The sequence below is a fragment of the Sparassis crispa genome, assembly GCF_003851025.1.
Source record: "Sparassis crispa DNA, contig_000011F, whole genome shotgun sequence".
NCBI lineage: Eukaryota > Fungi > Basidiomycota > Agaricomycetes > Polyporales > Sparassidaceae > Sparassis > Sparassis crispa.
The window spans coordinates 758728-773709 of NW_020939757.1; the positions used below are offsets into that span (position 1 = coordinate 758728).

The following is a 14982-nucleotide window of genomic DNA, read 5'->3' on the forward strand; positions in this document are numbered from 1 at the left end:
CCGCTACAATCGAATCTCCAGCCCTCAGAACAGCTCCTCCTCCTCCGGCTTCCAGTTCTTCGCCTGGTCCCAGTACCCGGCCAACTTGGAGCCAAGCACCTCCTTCGCCGCTGCATCCGTGGGGCAGCTCTTGGGCTTGAAGTTGCTGAACGCCCGGTCGCGGAGCTGCCCCTCCCAGATCAGCCAGCACTCATTGTCATCCAGCGACACGGCGCCCTCCTCGCCGTCAGCCTGCGCGACTGCCATCCCTTTGCCCTTGTCCGCACCCTCTTCCTCATCACCGTTCTCGAGCTCCACCTCCTCATTTCCGCGCTCACGTGCGGCCTCCGTCCACGCGATGCGGTGCAGCATCAGCCGCTTGTACTGGCGGATAAACTTGTGCGCGCCCTCGACGTAGACCATGCCGAACGCAGGGTTAAAGATGCACACTCCGGTGAGGCTCATCTGCTCCGCATTCTTGCGCACCTTAAACCGGTGCGCGGGGTCGGAGAGTGTCTTCACTCTGCAAACAAGCGAAGCGGTTAACGGTCGGCTAGCATGACGCATCAGATGGACGCACTTGAAGACAGCCCCGATGATGCCCCTCTTCTCCTCGTCGATCTTCTTCGTCTCGATCTTTTCCCGTCGCTGCTCATCTGTCAGCTTCCGCTCGGCGTTCATCTTCTCGTGCGCGTGCTTCCGCATCGCGACCTCTCTCCGAACGCGTGCTTCCACGCGTGTCGGATCCTGCACAGCGTCGGAAGTCAACACCTTCATCAGATTTGACAGGCGGACTGGGGCGCAGTTGTTAGCTGAGATGTCGAAGAAATCAAGTTCAAAAATACCTTTGGGAGGATCAGGAGGGATTAGGCCCATGCGGATGCGGTCGCGCTTGTCTTGCAATTCGGTCTGACGGCGCTGCTTCCTCATCTTTTTCTGCTCCTGTTTCACAGACGGGGTGTCAAACAGCATCGCGTGCAAAGAGATCACGAACACGAACCTTCTTGGTCAGCTTCAAGGGTTTCATCGCAACCTTGTTCTTGTCGCCGGGCGCAGGGATCGGGATAGGATGCTGTATGTAGATGGTGATCGGGGAGTTTGTCGTCCGAATGTTCAACTGCGAAAGACCAAACGACAAATCGTCGTAAGACTTGTTCGGCAATAGAGCAGCATCCCACCATTCCGCAGCAGGAGGCATGTCTCTCTAGATAAGTAATATTCAACATCAACGATCTCACAATGTACTGGGTGGGAACATACCTTAATATTCTTTTCGAGCGTCTCAAATTCAGAATCCAACCCAGCCTTCCGCGCACTTTCCGCAATCCGCTGTTTGAGCTGCTCAAGCTGTGCCTCTTGTCGCACCTGATTCCCGATCTGGACGTATTTGCCCTTGGGATTGAACCTGAAGCTCCTACCAACACGCTCCTTAGGAGCACCTTCAAACCCACTGTCGGGCGCTGCAGCAGCGCCCGACGCATACGGGTTAGCCTTAGACTCTATCGGGACGATAGGAGTAGGCGCCGGGGGTGGCGTTGGAGCGTTACGGACATTAGCCTAGGTAAGGATACGACTATCAGAATTGCAGATACGACATAAATTGCAAAACAAATACCTTGATGGATGCGAACTTGGGCTGCATCGGCTTGTAGCGGTCCTTCTTCGACTGTGGGGCAGTAGGGGTATTGTCCAAGAGGAGAGGATGTGCCGCCATCTTCAGGCCGGCTCCTTGCTGAGCAGGCTCCACAGGTCGATTCTTCCTACCCAGCGATGGCATGGACTATATACACTGCAGCTCAGAGCCATGTTCGTCGGCGCGTATAGCTAAAGAAGACTCACCATGTATGGGTTGTCTTTCACCGCCAACTTGCTCTGCGCCTCTGCCACACGCCGTTTCGCCTCAGCAACTCTGCGAGCAAGATCATCCGACACAGCTGGGGAAGGTGACGAGGTTGGGGGTGAGTATACCACAGCAGGGCTTGCCACCACCGGACTGGGAGTCGGACTGGCAGAGATGCTGCTCTGCCCAGAGGGTAATCCCTTCCTCATAGCAGCAATCTTGGCAGAAATTTCTGCCTTCTTCTGCGCTATGAGCGCCTCTGCGGAAAGCTGTACTTGACATGTCAGTAGGAGACAAACAGTACGAACGTGGCCGTACGTACCGCCGAACCTGATGTAGATGCATTGGCAGGCGTCTGAACGGGCACAAAACGGTTATAGAAACGTATCAAACGTATGATGAGAAGTTGATTCACCTTCGAGGAGGAAAGAAAGAGGACTCACAGCATCACTGCACGAGCGTGGACGTCAGCACGACAGACTTCAAAAGTGACGGAGAGTACATACCTTTTCGACCTTTTCGCTGCATGAGTATCTGCACTTCCCTCGAATGCACGCTTCCTGTCGCTCATTGTGCAGCGTCGTCGCCAGAATAGCTCCTCGCCGGAGTCGCAGGAGTCGCAGGTGGTCGCACGAAATGATGAGGGAAGGCGCCCATGGGTGGCAAAGCGGCAGGATGGCGCTTACATAAGCAGCCTCCGCATGTTCTCCCTTCCATCTTCGCGTTCGCTGCTCGCTGCGTGTCGGCAGTCGGGTTCGTTTCTGCAGCATGCCACCACCCCGGTGACGCCCCTGCTGTCCTTCGCGCGGTTCAGGTCTCAGCTTGCGCCGAGGCAAGTGAAATACATCAAGCGTCACAAGGGTGTCATCCCAATACCGACTGGCGGTTCAACGAAGGGCACGACGCTCGCGTACGGCGACTGGGGGATTCGCATCAAGGGTTGCGGGAAGCGGCTTACTGCGAAGCAGCTCACGTCGGCGGAGGAGGTGCTCAAGAGGAAGATTAAGACCATCAAGGGCGCCAAGGTTTACATGAGAGTATTCCCTGATATCCCTGTTTGTATCAAGGTGAATAGAGTGTTTAAGAACTAAGCTTTCAAGGTCCTGAGCGATGTGCTTTTATAGGGGAACGAAACCCGTATGGGCAAGGGAAAGGGACATTTCGAGTTCTGGGCAACTCGGTGGGTTGCGTCTCGACATTATCGAGTGCTAATTTTCACCTCAGAGACGTGTAGTGTCGCTCCTGGGCGCGTTCTGTTTGAGCTTGGTGGCGCACCAATTCGTGAGGAGATTGCGCGGGAAGGTACGCGGTCATGCCTTCACCCGTACACATAGACATTAACCACTTCCGTAGCACTTCGATTGGCGTGCGACAAACTCCCCACCCAAAATGAATTCATCACCCGCGCGACACCACCGCGTCTGGGAAATATGCTTATCATGCCGGAGGGGCCTCTAGCTGCTGTCGAGAGGATATCTCAGCAAGCGAAAACGCCCAGTGTATCATAGCACACAGCCGATGATACCGTACACAATTATCTCCTCTTCTTTTTCATGGTTGCTGCTTCCATCTCACCGCGCGAACGTCCGTCGAGTTCGTCCCTTCCTTGTTCTCCTACGCGTGATATTCACCAACCGGTTCCTCCGCACGCCTCACCGCCCTCATGGCCTGCATTGAGTACGCAGGTGGGATTTGAGGTCGAGATATGTATAACCGGTGAACGAAGGTAACTATGGATCCTATGATGACGAAGCCAAAGTCCCCAAACCTTCCTCCTTGGCCACCTCCAGCTTTTTCAACCACCTTACGTCTCGTGCTATCCCAAGCACTCGGGACCTCTGCCGCCGTTTGTTCAGATGCGAGAAATCTTCTCCCACCCCCACTTCTGTTCCGTATATCTCTTTTGTCTTTGGTTTGGGCACCGTCGGTTTGACGGCCTTCACCTGCCACCGCCATAGGTCGATCGTCGAGGGCGGCGCCTGGCCCCTTCGTGAAGACTTTGTCATAGTCGAGAGCCGCTGCTCGATCTCTTCCGGTGTGAGAGTGTACGTAGAATGCACCTTCTCTATCTCGTGTGCTTCAGCGAGAATGGGCAGCACAACTTTCTTGAGATATCTTGCACATATATACCTTGCTTAGCACGACGACCGAGTGCATAATGTCGAAACTTACCGCATGGACTTTACTTCATGTTCGGGGTAGGGCACGTCGGTGGTTGCTGCTGGACGTTCGATAATAGGTGTCCCAAGCGATTCGGACTCCTTCTGAACAGCAACTCTGAAGATATCCTGGACAGAAATGGGTCCCTTTTGCTCCTGGATAATCGACAGGATGAGCCTGCGAGCCTGGTCACTGAGCCCATGCTTCAGAAGACGGAAGCTCATGGCCACTATGAACGGTGAGGACAGTGAAGAACAGGTGGCACCGGATACCTTTTTCTGTAACTATTATTTTTCGGAAGATAAGATTTATCTCTCCTTGGGTGGCAAATCCTCTGCTCTGTCTTCGCTGGCCCAAGTTCGATCCTCAATATTTTATCTTCGTTCCTGCTGTCATCACGATGCCACAACGGCGACACTGCTCAGCTACACACACTGCCGCTAGCAATGCACACGCTGTACGTACTGAGAGAACGCAGTCGCCGACACAGCCGAAGCGGCTACTTGACATGTCTCCCGCGATCTACGAGAACAACATGAAGGTCCTCCATCGCCGGGAGCCTTCAATCACCTCTATTTTTGATCAGTTCAGCCATGTTTGTGTCTATCACCACAATGGAAGGAAATGGGAGAAACAGGGATACGAAGGCAGCATGTTCCTCTTCGAGAAGTACGTGTCGCACTTTTTCCGAATTTGTTATGCGCTCATAGCATTCCAGGCAGACATATCCTCCCTATGGCTTCTTCATCTTAAATCGGATGGGCACCGACGATTATATTCGTCCAATCCACCCAGAGGACGACATGGAGATCATGGGGGATTATGTCATGTATCGCTTTTACCCTGAATACACAAAGAAACGTCTCGAGCTAGGTCTTCCGTACCCTATCCCTGAAGAGCACCGTGCTCGGTTTGATGAGGAGCTGGCGCGGAGCCAGCCAGTGGGAGAGTCTGACGCAGCGAATGATGCCACTCCCAAAGGCAAGAAGGGCAACTCTGTCACTATCGGTCTGTGGATGTTTGCGACAGATGCGCGAGAACCACTCAAAGATGTGATGATGCGGTATGCGGCCATGCGTTCCTCTCGATTCCGGGTGTTGTTGAGCGAGCGTTCAGGTTGCATTCGTACATCAAGCAGGGAAAGCCGTATCCTCAAGAGTTCCGATTTGGGCCCAGCCGTCCTCCACCAACGAACCTCCATGTGCGCACAGCCAGTCGCTCCTCAGCACGATCGACGTCCCAAGGTACGAATTCTCTGGTACTTCTTTACTTGCACTAGCTGATGATAACAACACTAAAAAGCGAGTCAAACGAGTGATAAGCCGACTCGGAATGAACAGGTCAACGGCGCATCACTGACCGCCCCTACGCCTCCTATTGGTAGCGCTGGTTCTGAACTCGACAAGTTGTTCGCAAAACTGATACCGTCTGCCTCCTCAACTCCTGCTATCGAGCGTCAAGCCGCCCCACCGCGTCCTACGTCAGGTCTCTCGGTGCATGATCTGTTCGCCCGCTTGGGTGGATCAACTCAGTCACCAGTGCGGACGCCAATTGCGCCAGCACCTGCAACTGCACCGCAGAAGCGCGGTCAAGCTCTCCTCGATTCAATATTTGCCTCGGCCACCCAAGCGGGAGCCGCTATGCCCCCAGTCTCTCTTGCAGCAGATCCCCATTCTCCCTCAAACTTCCACCCGGTTCCGTCTGTTTCTCTACCCCCTCGTGCTGAAGAAATCCAGATTGTCTCCCCCAAACCCACCTCCAGCGCACTACCTCAAATTCTCAACCATGACGTCATCTACACCTTGCTGGGACTGAGTCCTACCTCCCGTGCGTCCTCTGCGACAGTAAGTTCAGCAGAGTCGCACACATCAGCGCCGAACCGATATGAGGGCGACAACGAGGAGGAGGAGAGCGAGCCCGAGCCCGCGTCAGAAAGTTGATACCTTAACTCTTGACAATATTCGGATACTAACATAGTTTTTCAGCATCATCGTCTGGCGCGCCTACGCCTCCAGTGGAGGAACCCACACCCCCAGCGTCGAATCACACTCAAGCTGGAAGGACTCCTAGAAAAGTGGAAGGCGATGTCACACCACGCGCAGCTGTGCGTGGCATAGGGCCCCTGTCACCAGCCCCGCCGTCGCAAGTCTCGCCTGCACCGGCGCGAGGCCAGCAATATCTTACGCCATCAGCTGCTTCCCCTGCGACTAACAGCCTTACTCCCGACTCTTCATCGGTGTCTATATCGACCATTGCCGCTTCCAACTCCGCGCCGCGACAACGTAAACTCGTCCCCTTCGAAGCTGAGTCAGACCTCTGGCCGTATCCCCGTGCGCCGCTCGACGACCGCCTGCACGAAGACTTCGACGCCGATGTGGTAGAGCTCGACTTCGCCGACACCCGCGCTCTGAGCGACCCGTCGCTGTTCTCGAGTCGGCTGAAAGAGAAGCAGGGCAAGGCGGGTGCGAAGAAGAAGACGCGCAAGGAGCGCGCGGCAGATCGGGAGCGGGAGCGCGAGGAGATCGAGAAAGGGTGGGATGTCCCTGTTAGCTGCCAGCCGCAGGTGGATGCGACCGTTCCCCGCCAGCGTGCTGTCCCTGCGGTGAATGGCAAGGCTAAGGCCAAACAGGTCGCTGCGAATGGCACATCTGCGGCTGCTGCGGCTCCCCCTTTCGTTAACGGTGGCGGCCTGCAGAACGGTGTCCACGCTGCTGCTGCGAAAGACGCCGTCATCTCTGCTGTCGCTGCTGAAGAGAAGAATATTGCTGGCAATCTGTCGAGGAATGATTTCGTCCGGGAATTGCTTACTCTAATACATGTGAGTCGGATATATCCTCGCTGTCCTGGCCGCTCATTGACGTATTCGCAGACGGACAAGAATTTCGTTGACAGTTTATGGCAGGAATATCTAAATCGCACTAGTTGAGATCGATTCAGCATCCTGTATTATTCACTCCATTGATTCGACCAAGAACACCACGCACAGTAAACATCTCTACTCAACGTCTCGACTACATCACATCTTGTCCATTCGAGCATCGTTTGTCGGTCACCGCTACCTCTGTAATTTCTTCAGGGATGATTGGGTTTCTTGTCTGTAATGCAGCATCTTGTCGTGTTCGCAGTCTTGTCCCTTCTTGATGTGTTGTAGCATACGGATCTTCTGTCAAATCTGTTAGCGTCGTGGGGAAACTTCATCGTCACCTTCCTTAGCTAGATCTTCTGAATGATACTATAGCGTTTGTGTCATACAAACTCCTTGATGTACATACAACTGCTGAGCACCCCCGTCGTTCGCGTCTCGCTTTAGGCGATGAAGACCGCGGCATGCGGTATCTCTTAAACGGTGCGGTGAAGAAAGGGTTCACCGTAGCGCATCTGCATGCGAACCAGCATTACTTTATGGACATGACCGTCGGGTTCCGAGTCGAAGAACCGTCGAACGTGAAGGTGAGTTCTGGCACAGGCGGCGATCCCATCGGAGGTTTGGCGCATAACTGCAGTCTCCCGAAGGCAGATGGTAGACACTCTGCGTCAACCTCGTACCTCGGATATCCGTGTCTGACCATAACTGCCTTCTTCAGATTATTCCGTGCTCGATGGATAAATTGTTGACAGCAAACGACAAGATCCACCAGCCGCCGCCGGCGACATGCTCAGGCTGGGCAAGATGGTGCCAGAAGACCGAAAACCTTGCACGGTGCAGTACATGCCACAAAGCGCAATTCTGCAGCAAAGTATGTCATCTCGCCGCCTCCTTCATTGTCCATGTGGTAATTTGTCGTGGTGAGGATCACCAAGCTGCTGCGTGGAAAGACGAGCACAGGACCGAGTCCAAAGCGTTTGTGACCCTCGAGTGGCTCCGAGTCATGGAGAAAAACTGGAAGCATTTCCACGATTTAGTTTTTCTGATTTTGTAGATACGATCAAATGACGTTCCGCACACAAAAGAAATCAACAGTTCAGGTCTTCGAATATGATGTTTAACTCGACACCTAACGGTAACTGGAAGATCTATCAGTGGTACTCGGAGCTCCATTGAAGCACAGCGTATGAAATACATTTTATCGGGAATCGTGAACGACGATCGCGAAGTACGAACGCAAACAGTTATTAGCAATATAGAAACCGACCTCATCCTCATGAACCGACATCCATGGTCACATCGAAACCATCAGCGTGTCCTGCAGCCAGCCGGCGGCGTATAAGCCTACAGCGTGGGACTATTTAGCGTCGAAGATGGAAAAACCGCTGCCCAAGCTCACCGTTCGAATAAATCCAACGGGCTGTCAACCATTCCTGCATCGGCACTCACCATTTCACCAGTATCCGCACCTGCATAGCGAGTATCTTGGCTGTATGCTCGCAGAGGCACCCAGCTACTGAGCGGACTCGTCCCAGGCTCGTACGTCGCCTGCGCGACATATAATAATAACCCATCCGACTTGACTTCCGCGGACGCTGCATGCAGTTGAATCAAAGGCGACACGGCGCCAGCGCCACCCAGATCCATCGTTCCCGCAACAACTGAAGCACGTGAAGGAATGGGTGTGGAGACCGGAACGTAACGCGAAGCACGGGTGAGTGGGATTAGGGTATTTGCAAGATACAGGAGGGTTGTGTTCGTGTGGTATGGAATAGGCACAAACGTCGCGGGGTAGGGAAACTGGTATGGAGGTTGCTGTTGTTCCGCTTGAGGTTCCGAGGCGCTGGGTGGTGGCGGGAAGGAGGGAAGTTCAGAAAGACGCGTGTCCCGCCACCAGAACCGGAAAGGCGTCTCGCATTCGCCAACGTCTTGCCCCTTCCACTGCAATACGTCCAGTACGTGTAATATACCGGTGTCTTTCCAGTTCTCATCAAGTATGCAGTCGAGAACTGTCTGCGGGGGAAGTGGAGATGGAAACGGCTTCATCAACGGTTTTCCAAGCACGCGAGAGCGGAGAGTGGTATTTGGCACTACCAAACAAAATCAGCGGAGGAAGCATATAAGATTTCGACAACTTACCAACACCAGCAATACCAGCTGCCTGATGTGTTACGGCGAGGCATCGCTTGCCTACTGGGACAGGTGTGACAGCGACCCAGCTCGTCTCGATATCCTCCGGGATCCCATCATGCCCCAGAGTGGCCTGATCGAATCCCTCTACCATCTCCAGCAGCTCCGCGTACATGCATTTATCTGCCCATCGGGATGGCTTAGTGATCCGTGCTTTGTTCGAGCCACTGCCCGCGGCGGTATTAGAGTGACGCGCTTTGGCCTTGCGCTTATTTTTCCCGCGCTTCTTTCCAGTGGTCTGCACATTGCTCGCCTGCAAAGGAGATATGGCAGACTCACTGGAGAAGGTGTGCTCTTTTGTAACAGCGCCAGCGTCATTCGCAGTAAGAACAGTACTGTCGGACGGGAGCATGGATGTGAACGATGCGACGCCACTGCGAAGTACTTCAGGTCCGTCCAGGGCACCATCTTCATCCACCTCGTCATCTGATGGGCCAAGGTTCATGTCCGCGAAGAAGTCCAACTGTCGCGTCGCATCGACGCGTTGGGCTCGTCTCTGCATGCGATAACGTGAGATAAGTGTGAACGTTTGATATAAAGTCTATGCGTACACGTTTCTGCTCTTCCAAAGCCTATCCAAGCCGAGGATGAGAGAGGAACAGCACTCCTCAGAGGTTCGATCACTCACTTTATTTCTCCGCTGTTCTTGGGACGTGTGCGCATCTCTGACCGTTGCAGGAGGTGTCTTGTAGGATGCTTTGCGATCATGAAACATGATAAAAGAATGATAAAAGAATGAAAACTTCTTGATTTCTTCTAGCTAGTGGATGTTGAGTGATCGTGTTCCTGATCAATCTTCAAGGCAGTAGAACGAGCAATTTACCAGCGTCGAGCTCGAGCTCATCTGAATACAGGCAGGCGCTAACTTGACCGCGGATTAATGAGTCACGTCCACGTGCATCGTCACAGTCACAACCCCTCCAGAACCTCGACAGCAAGTCGTCAGTGTCTCGAGGGTTGTGACTGCAACATCGGGCTCTCCCCCACTGGGAACAATATCCGAAGATCACTGGTGACGAGGTAACCTGTATGCTCTCCGGACTGGTCTGACAATGCCGCCTTTCAATCCCACCTCTCGGGAGGTCGTTCTTCTCGGGGTGCTCCTTATCTCCTTGCTATTCTTCTCGACGACCTTCACTACAAGGCAAAGTAGTATTGCTGGGCTCAAGCGACCATATATCTTCAATGGAGAAGAGGATAGCGATGACGCAAAGTTGCCGACGCTTGCAACACATTATACACTGCAATCGCTAAATCAGCCCCTCAGCTGGGGTCTAGGTCAGGTTCCAGAGACAAAAATTGTCGCACATGTCCCTGGTGAGTCTGCCTTTCTCTCTTCTTCGTCTCGAAGGCGGCGTTTGGAAGCCATAAATGCTCTGCTTCTCCGATGGAATCACGTGACATTTCTTGAGTTAGCACAGTCTTTCGGTTTCCCGGGCAGTTTTGGAACTGCTGAGCGTAGCACTAGCTCACCGCTCTAGGTTTAATATTACTGAATACACACGTTGTGTGCTCTACCTTGCCACCGCTATTTCTTCGCCTCTTTCTTCTCTATTCCGGAATTTCATGAATACTCATCATTCACCGCCTCGATGATCCAGGCTGGACAATTTTTGACAAGTTATACATGATGAACGGCACGGTGTACATTGTCAACGACCAACCGGAAAGTATCCCCGACCGGTCGCGCATGATCTCCACCGCGATCAACATCGCGAATGGTGCACAGGCACAGGCACAACGCGTGCCTACTGACAAGGAGATGCAAATCATTAGCACGAATGAGGCAGCCCAATTATTTGGGCCAGATGCTGAGCGTATTGATGGAGTCACAGTACGCTTTACCTTCCTAACATCATGGTTAGCTGTTTGCTCATATTCACGCTGCCTGTAGTGGTACGCCAATGACCCATTACAATTGTGCGTCCTCTTAAGTCTATATCATCTGCTTCATCTCACATAATTTCAGTGTCACCCATTATTACCACTGGTCAGCCGAACTTTTCTTCGGTTTCTGGCGCACGTATTCCTCGCTTGACCCGACCATCGCCCCGAATGGAGAAACGGCTCTGCCCACTCCTCGGCGGATGTTCTTCTCACACGTCGATGCGGCGCACTGGCGGGACTATGCGGCCATGAACCAATGGGTCCTACGAAGCGCATTTCCCTCCATCTCGATGGAGTTTATGAACGACTTCAAGGAGCGTGCGGAGATGGGCCGCGCGTTCGTGTTCGACCGCGCAGTGCTTGCGGATCGTGCAGCTGCAATGTACGGCGAGTTCTTTCTGCGCACGCAGCGCACGGCGGCGAATGCGTTCGCGCTTCCGGGCAGCGTCAACTGGTGGAGCACGATAAGAAATAACGTCGTTCGCTTTGCCGGTCTTGAAGGCTACGATGGGGCTGCTGTGCAGGGCGTGACGAGCACCCCCGTCATCACCTATATCTCCCGACAGGGATGGGGCAGACGTATGCTTATACAGGAGCACCACGAGCGCCTTGTGCAAGAGCTATACAATCTGCGCGACACGTACGGGTACGAGGTGAATGTCGTGAGCATGGACAAGCTGTCGCGTATCGAGCAATTTCAGCTTGCGGGGCGTACCACTGTGGGTTTTCACTCCATGTCACTAATTTGCTCCGGAACGTTGATGTCGTCGCAGATCATGATGGGTGTGCACGGCAACGGCCTGACGGCCCTTGTGTGGATGCGGCCGACCCCGCGGTCTACCGTCATAGAGTTCTTCTTCCCACAGGGATTCGCCCACGACTATGAGTACACAACCCGCGCATTGGGCATGGTGCATTACGGGTTCTGGAACGACCAGTGCGCTAACTCCCCACTCTCTATGTACTCATTTGTCTGACATACATTCACAGGTCGTTCACCAGCCCCGACGTCCCGCCGGTGAACTATCCGCCGGGCTTCCAAAGCAACGCGATCCCAATTGACGGTGCGGCGGTGGCGCGGCTCTGCCAGCAGCGCCTGACATTGTCGGAGGAGGCTGATGATTAGAGAGCGGATATGGCTCTCGGTCTAGAGATTGAACCAGCGGAAAACCTCGACGGCGATCATATCACGATTCGTAACTTATTAACGTGGACGTTCTGGTACCTTATAATTACCATGGTTGATACACCTAGAGATACTAGTACAGAGTCTGAGACCAACCGACAAGAGTGTGAATCTGAGGGGGGGGATAGACTTTTGCGTTCGGTCACGTGTACAGCGTCACTGTGATCTTCATGAATCAGGCCGACCTTTCCCCTCATCTTCTCTTCGGTAAATTGCTATCATGTTCGACTCAGAAGGGGGACCTACTCTGGGACTAGATGACATATTTACCGTCAGTTTTCGACTTGTCACTGCGATCCCACTCATACCGATATCGGGGCCCTCTCGGAAACTCACCTCAAGGAACCACCGCGACCGCCGTCGCCGGAACCTACAGTAACTCTATACACGCGCGATGCGGAGCTGCCACCATGGGCGAGCAGCGGCTGTCCATGGTCTACGATAGAAATCAGGCTTGTAGGCTCGCATCCCCTCTGGGGTCATTATCTGTGAAGTTCAGCAATCCCGAATAATGTGGATCCTATGCTGATCGTTTCTACTAGATGGAACGCCTCTCGTGCATTTGCCTCGTATCTTGATATACATTCTGAGCTGTACCGCGACCGCTCGGTGCTCGAATTGGGCGCAGGAGGAGGCCTCCCCGGGCTTGTTGCAGCGAAGAATGGCGCTCGCACGGTTTGTTGTTTGTTTGACTGCTGGAAACAGAGCTGATCTCATGATATCACCGCCGCACAGGTCGTGTTGACTGACTATCCAGATACCGCCCTTCTTGAAAACCTGGCCTACAATGTTCAAAATAACGTTCCATCCGAGCTTTTACAACGTGTACACGTGAAGGTGAGTTCTCGTTTCTCTACTAGGTTGGCATGGTTGTCATATGGCGAACAGGGATATATCTGGGGCCATTCCGTAGACCCCCTCCTCAATTGGCGGGAGGGCCCCTCTAGATCGGAGGGATTCGACCTGATCATCATGTCGGATCTCATCTTCAATCACTCACAGGTAATCCCGTCTGCACAGAACGCATTTTGGCTGCTAACGTCGACATTCGTGAACTTCAGCACAACGCCTTGCTGCAGACGTGCGAACACGCATTATCAAGATCGCGGTCATCTGTAACGCCCGATACTCCCAGCGCGCTGCACACACATACACCACCCGATGCCGCAAAGAAAACCAATAAAACTCTGGAGCCGTGTCTCCTCGTATTCTACACGCACCATCGTCCCCATCTCGCGCACCGCGACATGCAGTTCTTCGACGAGGCTCGCGATCGCGGGTGGCTTTGCAACGAGATCTTGACACAGAAGTTCGAGGCAAGACATTTCCCGCTCTTCAAGTAAACTGTGCGCTGATATGAGTGTTATGTCGCAGCCCATGTTCCCGGAAGACCCAGGAGAGGAAGAGGTTCGCGCGACGGTTCATGGATGGCGTTTGACGCGCACTCTGCAAGCATAGATTGCTGGCGCGACTATGGTGCGGTTTCAAGTCGAACACAGTCCATGAAGGCAAATTGCCAGTGGACGCGCGGATTCTCCGGATCCAAACTGCATCATCGCTGCACCACGGATGCGCCGAACAGAGATGGTCTTTGGCCATTGGCGATTCGAAAGCTCGTGCTCGATAGAAGACGCACTATCCTCTTCGCATAAGCTGGGATATCGGGTCGCCTGGATGCCTTTTGCGAGGAGTAGACCAAGTTGTACACCAGCTATTAGTCCTGTCTTTTTCTTCCCCCGATATCACATATATCTGCATCATGCAGGCCAAACGGAAGCAACCACATGAGGAGAGGCCTGAGGCCGCCACAGTCGGGACAAGCTGCGTTCAGACATTGGGTCATGCCAGTTATACGAACAACGCACCGGTTCCCGTTCCCAGTCTCTGGTGTTTGGCAACAGTCGTCATACGTTTTCCCGCAAAGCTGAGAAGATCGGCTTGTCATTGCATTATGTGACCACTTTCGATTCTGCTTGCACACTGCAGAAGTATTAAGTAACAAGCACTTCCCGGGTGCATATCATGGGAAAGGTTCATTGACAAGGCACGATCATGTTGCTGCTAACCAGGCCATCACCCCCGCATGCAGCAAGGTGCCCTCTCTCTCGCAGCAAGAATATCAGAATCTCCTGATACGTAGTGATGCAACCAAAGCAGCTCACCCTACAATTAAACAACGAATGGTGCTCACGGTGTAGTCCACACACGACAGGTCGCCGTGCACAATACGCTCCCTCTTGTCCATACGCCGAAGCACCCGGACCGACAAAGTTTGGACGAAGTCGAGCATAAACTCGGTAACCGTGCCGAGGATTGCGAAGGCGATCGCCAGTCACAACATTGTTTGCATACCGTGAAATTTACAGCATGGCTCTTTGCGAAATATGAGTGGAGATGAGGGCACAGACAGCCCTGGTACTTACAGTTTACAAGACATGAAACATGCCGGCGAAGGTGCAATTGAAGCGCCCATGTCCCACTTGCCAGCACATTGATGGGAGAATAGAAGCGGACGCAGTAACGGTGAGACACATATTTGTATGGCCGCGATGCTTCCTGGGTTGGTCGTGGGTCAAAAGCGAGAACAAAAAAAATCTACAGGGAACGGAAAAGGTTCGCAGGACGCAGATTCATTCATTGCGATATCGATGTTAACGTCTGAAGCTGAGGGGGAATTGGAGGGGGAATTCCGACTTATAGAACATCTTCCTCGTTGTACTAACTTGCAAGGGACCCATCGTCGGAGCCGAACAGTTCCTGCGACCTGCGACTCGCCCTCTTTGTTTCAATACAAGGGGTCACAGCCCAAGGTCGACGACGACATGCGGATTTAACGAGCCCAGAATTACCAGGAAACTGGTAGGTGACGCACCA

General features: G+C 53.4%; 7 protein-coding genes across 7 annotated transcripts; 4 read left to right on the forward strand and 3 right to left on the reverse strand.

Moving 5' to 3' along the window:
* Positions 1-24: 24 nt before the first annotated feature.
* Positions 25-2390, reverse strand: SCP_1102560 (U4/U5/U6 small nuclear ribonucleoprotein; the record flags this gene model as incomplete). Its single annotated transcript, XM_027762691.1, has 10 exons — positions 25-502; positions 560-773; positions 825-921; positions 980-1183; positions 1240-1536; positions 1595-1759; positions 1819-2088; positions 2142-2174; positions 2263-2269; positions 2326-2390. The coding sequence occupies 10 exons, from the start codon at positions 2388-2390 to the stop codon at positions 25-27; spliced, it is 1830 nt and encodes a 609-aa protein (XP_027618492.1).
* Positions 2391-2587: 197 nt separating this feature from the next.
* SCP_1102570 (54S ribosomal protein L16, mitochondrial) lies at positions 2588-3327 on the forward strand (the record flags this gene model as incomplete). The annotated part of the gene is made up of 5 exons (XM_027762692.1): positions 2588-2601; positions 2652-2886; positions 2944-2999; positions 3054-3121; positions 3173-3327. 5 exons carry the CDS (start codon positions 2588-2590, stop codon positions 3325-3327), a joined length of 528 nt encoding a protein of 175 aa, XP_027618493.1.
* Positions 3328-3558: 231 nt separating this feature from the next.
* SCP_1102580 (predicted protein) lies at positions 3559-4203 on the reverse strand (the record flags this gene model as incomplete). The annotated part of the gene is made up of 2 exons (XM_027762693.1): positions 3559-3934; positions 3992-4203. The coding sequence occupies 2 exons, from the start codon at positions 4201-4203 to the stop codon at positions 3559-3561; spliced, it is 588 nt and encodes a 195-aa protein (XP_027618494.1).
* A 428-nt stretch (positions 4204-4631) lies between these two features.
* SCP_1102590 (predicted protein) lies at positions 4632-6905 on the forward strand (the record flags this gene model as incomplete). The annotated part of the gene is made up of 6 exons (XM_027762694.1): positions 4632-4648; positions 4698-5042; positions 5096-5223; positions 5282-5914; positions 5965-6797; positions 6849-6905. The coding sequence occupies 6 exons, from the start codon at positions 4632-4634 to the stop codon at positions 6903-6905; spliced, it is 2013 nt and encodes a 670-aa protein (XP_027618495.1).
* A 1214-nt stretch (positions 6906-8119) lies between these two features.
* On the reverse strand, positions 8120-9750 carry SCP_1102600 (hypothetical protein; the record flags this gene model as incomplete). Its single annotated transcript, XM_027762695.1, has 5 exons — positions 8120-8189; positions 8245-8935; positions 8985-9531; positions 9587-9607; positions 9664-9750. 5 exons carry the CDS (start codon positions 9748-9750, stop codon positions 8120-8122), a joined length of 1416 nt encoding a protein of 471 aa, XP_027618496.1.
* A 337-nt stretch (positions 9751-10087) lies between these two features.
* On the forward strand, positions 10088-12048 carry SCP_1102610 (hypothetical protein; the record flags this gene model as incomplete). The annotated part of the gene is made up of 6 exons (XM_027762696.1): positions 10088-10352; positions 10637-10869; positions 10930-10955; positions 11005-11641; positions 11696-11859; positions 11913-12048. The coding sequence occupies 6 exons, from the start codon at positions 10088-10090 to the stop codon at positions 12046-12048; spliced, it is 1461 nt and encodes a 486-aa protein (XP_027618497.1).
* A 280-nt stretch (positions 12049-12328) lies between these two features.
* SCP_1102620 (Protein N-terminal and lysine N-methyltransferase EFM7) lies at positions 12329-13566 on the forward strand (the record flags this gene model as incomplete). Its single annotated transcript, XM_027762697.1, has 7 exons — positions 12329-12379; positions 12451-12596; positions 12651-12783; positions 12844-12945; positions 12997-13110; positions 13170-13424; positions 13483-13566. 7 exons carry the CDS (start codon positions 12329-12331, stop codon positions 13564-13566), a joined length of 885 nt encoding a protein of 294 aa, XP_027618498.1.
* Between the last annotated feature and the right edge of the window lie 1416 nt (positions 13567-14982).